At 38.4% G+C, this 13,071-nt stretch overlaps 2 protein-coding genes and 1 non-coding gene across 3 annotated transcripts; 1 reads left to right on the forward strand and 2 right to left on the reverse strand.

Moving 5' to 3' along the window:
- Positions 1-555: 555 nt before the first annotated feature.
- Positions 556-1,050, reverse strand: LOC138895683 (uncharacterized). The gene has a single exon (XM_070180401.1). It carries the CDS (start codon positions 1,048-1,050, stop codon positions 556-558), a length of 495 nt encoding a protein of 164 aa, XP_070036502.1.
- Positions 1,051-5,480: 4,430 nt separating this feature from the next.
- LOC117279416 (small nucleolar RNA R71) lies at positions 5,481-5,587 on the forward strand. Its single transcript, XR_004509843.1, has one exon. It is a non-coding gene; the product is annotated as a small nucleolar RNA R71 (small nucleolar RNA).
- Positions 5,588-9,776: 4,189 nt separating this feature from the next.
- LOC104107291 (NDR1/HIN1-like protein 2) lies at positions 9,777-10,889 on the reverse strand. Its single transcript, XM_009616055.4, has one exon. It carries the CDS (start codon positions 10,706-10,708, stop codon positions 10,091-10,093), a length of 618 nt encoding a protein of 205 aa, XP_009614350.1. The 5' UTR covers positions 10,709-10,889; the 3' UTR covers positions 9,777-10,090.
- Between the last annotated feature and the right edge of the window lie 2,182 nt (positions 10,890-13,071).

The following is a 13,071-nucleotide window of genomic DNA, read 5'->3' on the forward strand; positions in this document are numbered from 1 at the left end:
AGTGCAGCAAAATAAAGAACAGGGGTGAAGAAATACTCCATTTAAGTAGTGTAGTCGGAGTCGCCAGCATCACAGTCACCGACGTCCTCCACATCTGCATCACATGTTGTGCTATCCCTCTGCTATACTCTCTTAGCACACTATTAAGGGAAGAAATTTTTTTGCCGTATTGTGCTATGCCTGTGCCATACTCTCTTAGCACACTGTTAAGGAAAAAAAATATTCTATACTCTCTTAGCATACTGTTAAGGGAAAAAAATATTTTACCTTGTTGTGCTATACTCTCTTAGCACACTGTTACGCAGATTTGTTTTTTTTTTTTCTTTTTTTTTTAACAGTTACAACAATTCGTGAAGCTTTCGAGCTAATCCTTTCTTGGGTGACCTTATTTGCTCCACGGACTTCGCAGCTGTGTATTAATCCTACAAAACAAACAAACTAACCAAATAAAATTAATTTACCCTAACACAAATAAAAATAAAATAATAATGACTTAAAGTCATGGGTTGCCTCCCACGCAACGCCTTATTTAACGTCGTGGCACGACGCAGGCTTTCAGGATTCCGTTTTGCTCATATATTGGGACTCTTTCAAGTATATCACATTTTTCTCCCTTTTTTCTTCAATCATTCCAAGGTAGTGTTTCAACCTTTGCCCATTTAATTTAAACCTGTTAGTTCCACCTTCGGACTCAATTTCTACAGCTCCACTTGGGAATACTTGCACAACTCTAAATGGTCCCGACCATCTAGATTTCAGCTTACCCGAAAATAATCTCAATCTTGAGTTGTATAACAACACCAGATCTCCGGGTTTGAAGTTCCTATCTAGAATGTGATTATCGTGCATGATATTCATCCTTTCCTTGTACAGCCTGGTGCTTTCAAAAGCATGGTAACGAAACTCATCAAGTTCATGAAGCTCTGTGACTCTACTCGTACCAGCGACCTCCATGTCAAGATTTAACTGTCTTAATGCCCAAAAAGCTCTATGCTCTAGCTCCACAGGTAAGTGACACGCCTTTTCAAACACCAATTTGTATGGTGACATACCAATCAGAGTTTTGAATACAGTGCGGTAGCCCCATAGTGCATCATTCAATTTTTTCGCTCAATCAGTCCGAGTAGCATTTACAGTTTTTGTCAAAACACTTTTGATTTCTCTGTTCGACACCTCAACTTGCCCACTTGTTTGTGGGTGATACAGAGTGGCAACCTTATGGAGTACGCCATATTTTTTCAGCAACTTTGCAAAGGCTCGATTGTAGAAGTGAGTTCCTCCATCACTGATGATCGCTCTTGGAGTTCCAAATCGGGTGAAGATATTTTTTCTTAGAAAACCAATAACTCCCTTTGCATCATTTATTGGGAGTGCTACAACTTCTACCGATTTCGAGACATAGTCCACTGCTACGAGTATATACTTGTTGTTGTATGAGCTGACAAATGGTCCCATAAAATCAATTCCCCATACATCAAATACTTCCACTTCTTGAATTGGGTTCATGGGCATCTCATGTCGACGGGAAATATTCCCCCTCCTTTGACATTCATCACAGCTATTTACCCAAAAGTGTGCATCTTTAAACAAAGTCGACGAATAGAAGCCCGACTCCAAAACTTTAGCAGTTGTCTTTACTCCTCCAAAATGACCTCCATAAGGCAAAGCATGACATGCCTGCAAAACAGAAGCTTGGTCTATCTCGGGAATATATCTCCGGATCATGTTATCAATACAAATCCGAAACATATATGGTTCATCCAAAAAATACATGCAACCATCACGAAAGAACTTTTTCTTCTGCACATAAGATAAGTCATAGGGAATAATACCGCTTGCTAGGTAGTTTGCAATGTCTGCATACCATGGTGCTACCTCAAGGCTCGTGGCCAACAGTTGTTCATCTGAGAAAGTCTCCATGATCTCTTCCACTTCAACCTTCATTTCAGCACCTTCAAGCCTAGACAAGTGATCGGCAACTTGGTTTTCCATTCCTTTTCGGTCACAGATTTCCAAGTCAAAATCTTGCAGCAGTAGAACCCATCGAATCAGGCGCGACTTTGCTTCTTTATTATCAATTAGGTACCTGAGAGCAGCATGGTCAGTATAAAGAATTACCTTCGAGCCTATCAAGTAGGACCAGAATTTGTCAAATACGAACATCACGGCTAGCATCTCTTTTTCTGTCACTGTGTAATTCAGTTGAGTGCCATTCAATGTTCTACTTGCATAGTAGATTGGATGAATGGATTTATCTTTTCTCTGTCCAAGTACTGCTCCCACAGCATAGTCACTTGCATCATACATCAGCTCAAATGGTTGCTCCCAGTCAGGTGCAACTATGATAGGTGCAAACACTAGCCTCTTCATCAATCCCTCAAAAGCTACCCTACAGTCATCAGAAAACACAAAAGGGTGATTTGTTTCAAGCAATTTACACAAAAGGTTAGCAATCTTGGAAAAATCTTTTATGAACCGCCTGTAAAAACCGGCGTGACTAAGGAAACTTCTTATTGCCTTGACGGAAGTGGGTGGTGGAAGCTTCTCTATTACATCAATCTTGGCACATTCCACCTCAACGCCCTTACTTGACACTAGGTGTCCCAAGACTATACCTTCATGTACCATAAAATGGAATTTTCCCAGTTTAGCACCGGATTAGTCTCCATACATCTCCGCAACACTCTTTTCAGATTTCTAAGGCAATCATCAAAAGAGTTTCCCACCACTGAGAAATCATCCATGAAAACCTCCATTATGTCCTCTACCATATCTGTGAAGATGGCCATCATGCACCTTTGAAATGTGGCGAGTGCATTGCATAGGCCAAACGACATTCTCCGAAAAGCGCAAATGCCATATGGACAGGTGAATGACGTTTTCTCTATATATTCCGGGGCAATAGATATTTGATTGTACCCCGAGTATCCATCCAAAAAGTAAAAATGGGACCTCCCTGCCAATCTATATAGCATATGATCAATGAATGGCAAGGAAAAATGATCTTTTCGGGTGGCCTTGTTCAATCTTCTGTAGTCCATGAAAATTCGCCATCCCGTGACTATTCTTGTTGAGATTAACTCATTGTTCTCATTTTGCACAATAGTCATCCCACCTTTCTTTGGCACACACTGAACTGGGCTAACCCAATTGCTATCTGAGATGGAAAAAAAAATTCCTGCATCTAACCACTTGATCACTTCCTTCTTTACAACTTCCTTCATGTTAGGGTTCAACCTTCTTTGATGTTCTCTGGAAGGTTTGTGCCCATCTTCTAGTAGAATTTTATGCATATAGAAGGCCGGACTGATACCCTTAATGTCTGCAATGGTCCAACCAATTGCAGTCTTGCACTCTTTCAACACCTTCAAAAGTTGTTCTACCTGCACATCTAACAAACCAGATGAGATAATAACAGGTAAAATCGAGTTAAATCCCAAGAAAGCATATCTGAGGTAAGATGGTAGCGGTTTTAGCTCCAATTGTGGTGGTGCTTCGATCGATGGCTTGGCTGGAGAGGTCTTTAATTCTTCCGAGTGTAAAGGCTCGAATTCGAGCTCTCTTTTCCAGTACCCTTGCCCTTGAAGAGCCAACATCCATTCTGCCAAGTCCTCACCATTTACTTTTTCTAAGTTCAAAAGACGGGTTGTTAGAGGGTCTTTTGCATTAAGAGCCTCATCATCTTCCTCCATGATTACATTCACCGTGTCTAACAAAGAGTAATTTGCAAACTCATTGGGTCGCCGCATAGACTTTTGCACATTAAATGTTATTTCTTCATTATTCAGCCTCATCTTCAGCTCCCCCATTTCACAATCAATTAGAACTCTCCCTGTGGCCAAGAATGGCCTTCCCAAAATTATGGGAATCTCCTCATCAACTTTGCAGTCCAGAATGACAAAATCTATTGGAAACACGAATTTTCCAACTTGCACAAGTACATCATCAAGTATACCTGATGGCCTTTTCACTGTTCAGTCAGCTAGCTGCAGTAATATGGATGTGGGCCTTGCTCTTCCAATGCCTAAATTTTTATAGATAGACAATGGCATCAGATTTATACTTGCTCCCAAATCACTCAATGCTTTGGCAAATACATAGCTACCTATGGTGCATGGAATTGTGAAGCTTCCAGGGTCGGATAACTTCTCAGCTATAGGTCTTGACACAACCGCACTACAGATCTGTTTCAATGTGACAGTTCCAAGTCTTGAAAGTAGAACTTACGAGACATCAATTCCTTCATCATTTTTGCATAACCGAGCATCTCCCTTAAAGCATCAATTAGAGAAATGTTTACCTAAATTTGCTTCAGCATTTCCATGAATTTTTTGTACTGCTCATCCTTATGATATTTGGCCAACCTCTGCGGGAAGGGTGCTGGTGCTCGCTTCTTTCCTGTGGCTTGAGTTAGATCTTGCTCATACACCTTTTCTAATGCCTTCTCTTGCACTTTCTCAGTCTTCTCCGCACCCTCTTTTTCCTTATTTATTTCCTCCTGGGCTGGCTGCACTCTCACTTTTGTTAGCTCAGTTGACTCATATACCTCAATTGGCACTGACACAAGTGTTTCAGTTGATCGAGTTTCACGAGCGATTTCTTGATCTAAATCAAGATCTCTACAATTTCTCAAACTCACCGCCATAAGCTGATTCGGGCCTTGCTCCTTTGGATTGACATGCATGTCTGCAGGTAAAGTCCCTTGGGGACGATTATTCAAAGCCATAAATATCTGCCCTAATTGAATATCAATTCCTTTTATCGCTGACTCATGTGATTTCACCTTCTCTCGCATTTTTCCATTAGACCCAATCAGTTATTGCAGCATTCCTTTAATTTCAGACATCCCATCATCTTGTCTCACTAGTTGTTGTTGTTGAGGCTGTTGATAAGCTAGCTGCTGATTTTGCTGACTGTATCCTTGTTGCCTTTGGTAAGGTACTACTTGACCCTGTAGTCGCATAACTCCAGGATTGTTGGGGTTATTGTATTGTTGTTGTGCTAGTCTATACTGCTGATTCTGTTGCCCCCAATTCTAACCACCTTGCCTCTGGCCTCCATAGTTGCCCACATAGTTCATATTCTCCTAATAGCTTTGGTTGTCATTTTTACCACTCCAAGAGCACACGTATGGTTGGTTAATGCATGGTGTACATAATCCCCCATTAGTCGTGTCAACTATGTGTACCTGCTTCTGGCCTGATTCATCAATCTTCTTGGGGAGGATACTCATTTGCGTCATCAGAGTGGCCATATTCTCGGCTATGGAATTGTTCGGGTCCAATGCTACTGAGTGAACTATAGGGGTGATTGTGGAGTCTCTTGTCATCCATCCTGAGTTTTGAGCCATTTTATCTAGCAGGACGTTACACTCTCTAAATGACTTGCTCAAAAATGCTCCACCTGCTGAAACATCAACATTAACTTTCAAGCTATCTGCCAATCCCATGTAAAACCGTTGTCCCAACATATGATCTGGAATGCCATGATGTGGACACTTAACTGGCATACCTTTGAATCTCTCCCACGTTTCTTGTAATATTTCAGCTGGTTTCTGCCTGAAGCTTAATATCTCATCAACTTGCTTGGCAGTCTTATTGGGTGGGTAGAATTTATTCAAAAACTGCTTGACTAATTTCTCCCAAGTGGTGATGGAATTTATGGAGAGCGAACTAAGCCAAGTCTAGGATTCTCCTATCACTGAGAATGGAAACAACAACAGTCTTATTGCTTCCGGTGTCACATTCGGTTGCCTTTGCATGACACAAATTGACAGAAAATTTTTCAGATGCTGCTGTGGATCTTCAATGTAAGACCCGGAGAACAGTCCCTTATTTTGAAGCAGATGTAGCATGTTGTTTGTGATTTGAAATGACTCCACTTGTATCTGAGAGACTGCAATTGTAGTTGCCAAATTTTCAGCGATGGGTTGTGCCCAATCACACAAAGCTGCTTCTGGCACAAGAGGTGCCACACCCTGATTATTCGGGTCATTCACATTATTTCGATTGTTTTGATTATCCAAAGCGTCACCCATGTCTGGTTCAATTTGTTCTCTTGGGTGATTCTATTGTTTGTCCTTCTTGTTTGCACGATTTAGTTCCTCGAAAGCTTTCTCAGGATGCGGTAATGCTTCAAACAATTCACCAGTTCTTGAAGAGTTTCTAGGCATACACCTATAAAACACAAGACCACAAATATTAGTATTTCAATGTAATGAATAAGAATAGAGAAAATTGACTAAACTAAGAATCCTAACAGTTCTTATAGCTGTAATTAGTAACATTGTTGCTTTTCCCGCCAATGCTGCCAAAATTTGATCACGCCCAACTATGCCTCCTAAGAGGTCTAGCGGTCGTTGAAAATATAATCCGGTTTACAAGTTCGGAGTCGAATCCCACAGAAAAAATAACGTGCTAATTACAACTAATAGTTTTGCACGAATTCAAGTAATCAACCTTCAGAAATATTATATAAAAATTTAAAAGTTTATTAACTACGATCAAAGTAATTAAAAATGCAGTAATTTATAACTAACAAAACAAATATTGCAGACAAGATTTGGAAAAGTCTAAGGTTATGATTTTCCTTATTGTTGGAATCTTTCCTGCTATGTTTCCTATAAATTCGCCTAAATATTCTCTACCGATCGCGAGTACTTTAAGTGTCGTAGCTCTCTCTCGAGAAACTACTACAATTTACTAGACGTATTCTCTCGAACTACGCTAGCTGACACTAATTTACCGCTCACGACGAGCGCACCAAGGCTTCGTTATCTCTAATCCCGCCTTTAAACCCTGCGTATCGATCTCTCAACTACGTTAGGAGTAGTGTTATTCAACAAATACCTAAATATTTACTCTCTCTCTCGAGCAATATACACACTAAATAGGCACAATTAATTGAGAGCTCTTCAATTAACAACAATGAAAATATAGTTGAACAAGTAGAGAAAAATCAAAGGCAAATCTATTTTAAATGCAGTAGAAAATCATCTTCCAATAGGTTCCATCAAACCTTAGATCGAAGAGTTTAGCTACTCATAACACTACTCAAAAATATATAAACCATTGTCAAACCAATATTCATAGAAATAAAGATAGAAAAGTAGAGAGAAACTCTTCGATTCGTCTTCTTGAATGAACTTGAGGATCTTTCGGGCTCAACTTTGCTTCAACAATGGTGTTTCTTGCCTTCTCAGGTCAAGTGTGTGGCTGCAATTAGGGTTGAAAGCTTTTATATCATGTCCCTAAGCCAAGACTAAGTTGCCCCTCAAGATAAAACGCAGACAAATTTGCCCTTGTGCTATAGCTGTGCTTCGCACAGGGCCTGGTTGTGTTTTTCAGATTTTTCTGTGCTTTCCCTGTGATTTTCGAAGTTACTTCACTTCCTGGTCCGATTTTTCTTTTCTTGAAAAATTTCCTTTTAGCTTCATTATTGCTCAAATCACCTCTATTCTTCACTTTTGGCTTCCTACGCAACAAACTTAAATAATTAAGCTCGATTGGTCATCTTTCGGCATTCAGAACACCTAAAAACACATCAAAGCAGGGGTAAAACATATCCAATTGCATGTAATTCTTGTCGTGCCATATTTACATATTGTTATCATTGATTGAGTGAATGTGAGGATTAAAGCACGAAGGGTGATGTCGTGCACTTGATTGCTTTATTATCATTATCATGTATGGATGAGAGTAAAAGTACGAAGGGTGATGTCGTGCCATTGCATTTATATTATATGGTGAGGATGAGAGTAAAAGCACAAAGGGTGATGCCGTGCCATTACATTTATATTATATGATGAGGATGAGAGTGAAAGCACAAGGTTGATGTCATGCAATTGGATGATTTGTTGCTTTACTTGATTCTCGGATTGTGAATTTTGCTTGGCTGCTTCGTTGCTCATTTCAGAAAGAGACTTACTTGGTGATTCTGTATTTATTGTTTCGATTGTTGCTCCTTTTTATATTCCCTCACCCCGTTATTTTTTTTAAATGCTTCACTTGTTATTTCTGTTGCTTTATATTGGGTATCTATATAGGTTTTAGCAGGTATTTTATCTTAGTCTCGTCACCACTTTATCGGGGTTAGGCTCGACACTTACTGAGTATATTGGGTCGGTTGGACTCATACTACACTTCTGCACTTCTTGTGCAGATTTTGACGTTGGTACCAGCGGAGTCCCGAGAGGTACTTACCAGCTACCAGTCAGTGATTCGAGGTAGAGCTACATTCCGTTCACAGACCCTGGATTCATCTTCCTATTTCTACTGTACTGTTTCCATTTTATTTTGGACAATGATGTATTTCTTTCGAACTTTGTATTTAGCTGGATTTAGACGCTCATGTACTTGTGACACCAGATCTTGGGGATGGTTTATGTTACGTTATTGACCGGTATCAGTGTTTTATTGCTTTTCCTTATCTTGTATCATCTGATGTGTTGGCTTGCCTGGCATACAGTAGTGTTAGGCGCCATCACGGCCCTGCGGTTGGGATTTCGGGTCGTGATATAAGTCCATTGAACTGCCCCTACAAATAGGCCATAACCGTTTTCACAAGTTATATGCCATACAAAAGAATGAAAAATTACGCTTTCATAAGTTTGCTTGGGACAAAATATTGGTACAATCTTCATAGTCTTAGATTGTTAAATCGTGCACAAATCTTGCCAGATTAGCACAACTTATGTGTGTTCAATCATTTACAAGTTATGATGGCAGATTATAACTTTGGTATTCTTCTATATATCTTATTAAATTTTTCCTAAGTAGTCTAATCAGATATTGGCTGAACTTGCCTATGTTCAATTGTTCATGGCAATTAGTTATGACGGTGGGTCATAACTTTGGTATAACCTTCATTCTTCTATATATTTTGTTAAATCTTTCACGAGTCCAAGTTGTCGAAGTGGCAAAACTTTTCGTATTCAATTGTTCACAAGTCATGAAAGCAAATCATAACTTTGGTATAGTTAACTTGATTCTCCTATCATATTTAATTGTTCACAAGTCTTATCGAATTGTTAGAACTTACCTGCGTTGTTCAAGAGAGGAAAAATCTTATAATGTTATTCGAAAGGTTATAGGAGATGGGAGTTAGAGGTCCCTCTTACTGTAGCAAAGTATAGTGAAAACACCTCCTTATGTATACGTACTTCTTATTTAATTTCGTCATTATATGTTGCGAAAATGAAACATATATATACAGCCAATTCATGGCACATTTTACATGAGATTCTAGGCTTGTAAGTACTACGTATTGCGGATCTTGTGTTTCATCTTGATATTCAAAGTTCGATCACATTCTTTCGTTCTAAACTGCAACAATGAAGACATTGAGAAGCAAGAAGGATGAGGAGGAAAACGAAAGAGGAGGAACAAGGAGAAGTTATTCAGCTTGACCTATATTTGCAAACTTTTTAAAATGGTGACAAAAGTTAAATATCAAACTTAGCGAGGACAAAAGCACTTGGTTTGCCCAATTGACGTTGTAAAGTATTTTGCAGATTCAGATACCACATTTGCAATGATTAAAACGGGTACACATCCATAGGCGATATGTTTAGTAGCTAGTTGAAAAAAATACGTTATCCTTTTATTTGGACAAATTTAGTTTAATCTTCTTAATCCTCTTGAGCCTCCATACTAAACTAAGGAAGGCAAAGCTTCACTCTAAATTCTCAAAATCATATCGCCAGAGTAAAAAAACACAAAACAGAACCAGAATGAGAGAAAATCGAAAAGAACACCATTGATAATTCAGAAACAATATTAGAATAACCAGATCATACTATGTGTATAGATGAATAATATCTAAAATTTTCAATCAATCAACTAATTATCGATCCCAAATTGTGGGGATCGATAGTATGAAATCCCTATATTCGTTGTCTTATTCAGGTTCATTTAATCCCAATTCACTTAACAATTTATCTTTTAAGATAAATCGGGATGAGTAGTATCACAAAACACAAAACAAAAGAAAAAGAAATCCCCTTAATCAAGAACATCTCCTGATAATCCAAAGAAAGAGAAACAAATCAAAAATTAGAAATTTAAAAATAAGAAAGAAATAAACTCCAAGATTAATGGCGCGCCCAAGGTATAATAACGCAATTGGTTCTCTCAAAAGTAGCCGAAGATGCACCATTTGATTTCATAGGAACCTTCAACTCACAGCCAGCTGCTAACTTAATCTTCCCTGATGTGATCCAACCAGACTTAAGCCTAATGCGCATGTAAAGCACCGTGAAAATCTTGTACATCCCAGATTTCTTCTCGTCATCGTAATCTGACTTCTCACTATCTCCCAAATGAACCGAACTCTGACCCTTGAGCACTGGATTCAAGATAGTAGTATTCTTGGGATGCTGATAGAACGATTCAAGATTGGTATTGGCGAACTTTTGGCGATGATAAGTAGTCTTGGCTTCAATGTAGTCAAAGTAAACCCCAATCTTTTTGTTGGAGTTTCTGATGTCAACGCTGAGGGAAAGATCATAATCGAGGGTGTTTGTCGTGGGGGAGAAATCGAACTTTGTGAGCGAGGCGTCAGCGATGTGGAAGTAGACCTTATTGGGCCTGAAAATGAGCCAAAGGGCTAAAATAATGACGCCAAAAATGATGATAATGGCGCAGAGTATTTGACAGATGCATGCAAAAACGCAGCTGAAAAGGCAGTTGCAACAACAGCAGCGTCCCATGATTGCCTTAGCTTTTATTCTTTTGTAATTTGTTCTATAATTTGGATTATATAAGGAGAATGAGAAGGGATTTTGGTAATGTGAAGGGGATGAATATACAGAAGAATCAAATGGGAAGGTGGACAATGATTCTTCTGTATCTCTTGCCCAGGTTGAAAGGGAGGCTAATGTGTATGTATAGATATTTGAATAGGATTGGTATTTTCTGGAGTACGTACGTAAATAAATGGAGGGGAGGAAATAGAGGAAATGCTAACTTTTTGGAGTGGTTAGGGTTTGACACGGTTGTCTTTGCGGAGAAATTCTATTTTTAGTCAATTTGCTTAAATTACCTTTTTGTTTTTGGTGGACAAGATATTATCATGGTGATACAAAATTATAGGTAGTTAAAAAACGGTATTGTTACTGGTTATGTGGAAGCTATAGATCCTGTTCGTCCATCATCAGTCTCTTCTTCTCTCTTAAAGTGATTCTTCACGAGGTTAATTCTTAATTCACATTTCCTATAAATCATATATGGTTGTCTTTAGGCACTCAACATGGTTTTCCTTGTAACGGTAAAATGTTGGGATAGGGTACATGTGTGGCGTTTTGGTTATGATTAATATTTGAGTTGTTGAGATTGAAAATAATGTGTACATATTTACTGAAACAAGAAATATGGGGCAAGAGAGTTAAATAAAATGGTTATAGACTTGAAAATAATAATAATTGTTCTTACAAAACCGCTTACCAATGGAATATTAGAAAAAACTTCATATCATAACGATAGGAGCTACTTGCCGAGTTTACAAGCAGCAGCGACTAATAGGTGTAATGAATCTGACATGAAACAGTGCCCACGAGGACTAAAAAATGGAGATAATAAAAAGATAACATTTTTTTAAACAAACTTAAAAAGAGAGACATAAATAAGAAATGGAGTACTCATATTTTAGTATTTATAAAAATCAACTTGCAAATACTAGATTGTAATGAGTATATGCAAAAACAAAATTGCAATATTTGACATTCAAGTGAAATATTAAATATCAAACAAAAATAATCAAGTGATGAAATGCTAGTTTTCACTCGCAAATTTTTCAACATTTACAATTATTTTCCTAGTTAAAATTTATGTCCAAATATACCTTAATTTATTTAAACATCTTTTTAACGTTAACTTTCAAATGTTTGTTGTTTAAAAATTAACTGAAATATTTCTCCACACATACTTTACAGTCTCATACTCCCATTCTTGAGGTACTCACACCACTAATGGGCTGAATTTCTTATTCATGGATTAGACATAAAAAAGGAGTGTAAATGTAACAACTGTTTCCTTGTAATTGCGCCCCGTTGTCCTTTTTATTGCTTCACACATGTGTGTTTATGATTTTATGACTTGCGGAGTCGGTTAGTTTCGTTCTGGGAAGCTTTTGAATCGATTTAGACCCTTGATTCTTCACTTAGAAGTTTAAATTAGAAAATGTTGATCAAACTTTGAATTTTAAAAAAATAACCCCGGAACTGTGTTTTATAGCTCCGATAGCTTCGTATCATGATTTCAGACTTGGACGTATGCCCGTAATTGATTTTGGAATCCCATAGGTTGACTTTTAGATATCGAGCTCGTAATTTGATTTTGAGACTTGAAATAAGTTCGTTATGATATTTAGAACTTGTCTGCAAAATTTGATGTCATTTGGAGTTAATTTGATAGGATTGGGACGTTTAGTTGTAACTTCAGAAATTCTTGAACTTTATTTGGAATTCATGCGTTTTAGTGTTCAATTCGTAGTTTTAGATGTTATTCTTGTATTTTGATCGTGCGAGCGAGTTCGTATGATGTTTTTAGACTTGTGTGGATATTTGGTTTGGAGTCCCGAGGGCTCGGATGAGTTTCGGACATATTCCGGAGTGATTTGGACTGAAAATGCAAAATATCTGGTGTCGCAAATGCGAACACCAGGGTCGCATTTGCGAAGGTGAAAAAAGAGGGGCAGTTGTCGCAATTGTGAGATTCCGTTCGCATTTGCGAAGCCTACCAGATATTGCTTTGGTTCGCAATTTCGAACATTTGTTCGCATTTGCCAAACTTCGAGCTTCGCAATTGCGAATCCTTTCTCACAAATGCGAGGTTTCATGAGGCTGTCAGGGTTCGCAAATGCGAGCCCTGGTCTGCAATTACGAGGGTTCGCAAATGTGAACCTTGTGTCGCAAATGCGACATATGTAGCTGGTTAAAGGGCTGGGAGACAGGATTTTTGAACTCATTCTCTCATTTTTAAACCCTAGACTCGGTAAGAGGCGAGTTGGTGAGGGAATTTTCACCTACAAACCTTGGGTAAGTGATTCTAATCTATTTCTAATCATATTCCATCA

The sequence above is a fragment of the Nicotiana tomentosiformis genome, chromosome 7 (genome assembly GCF_000390325.3).
Source record: "Nicotiana tomentosiformis chromosome 7, ASM39032v3, whole genome shotgun sequence".
In the NCBI taxonomy this organism is placed as follows: Eukaryota; Viridiplantae; Streptophyta; class Magnoliopsida; order Solanales; family Solanaceae; genus Nicotiana; species Nicotiana tomentosiformis.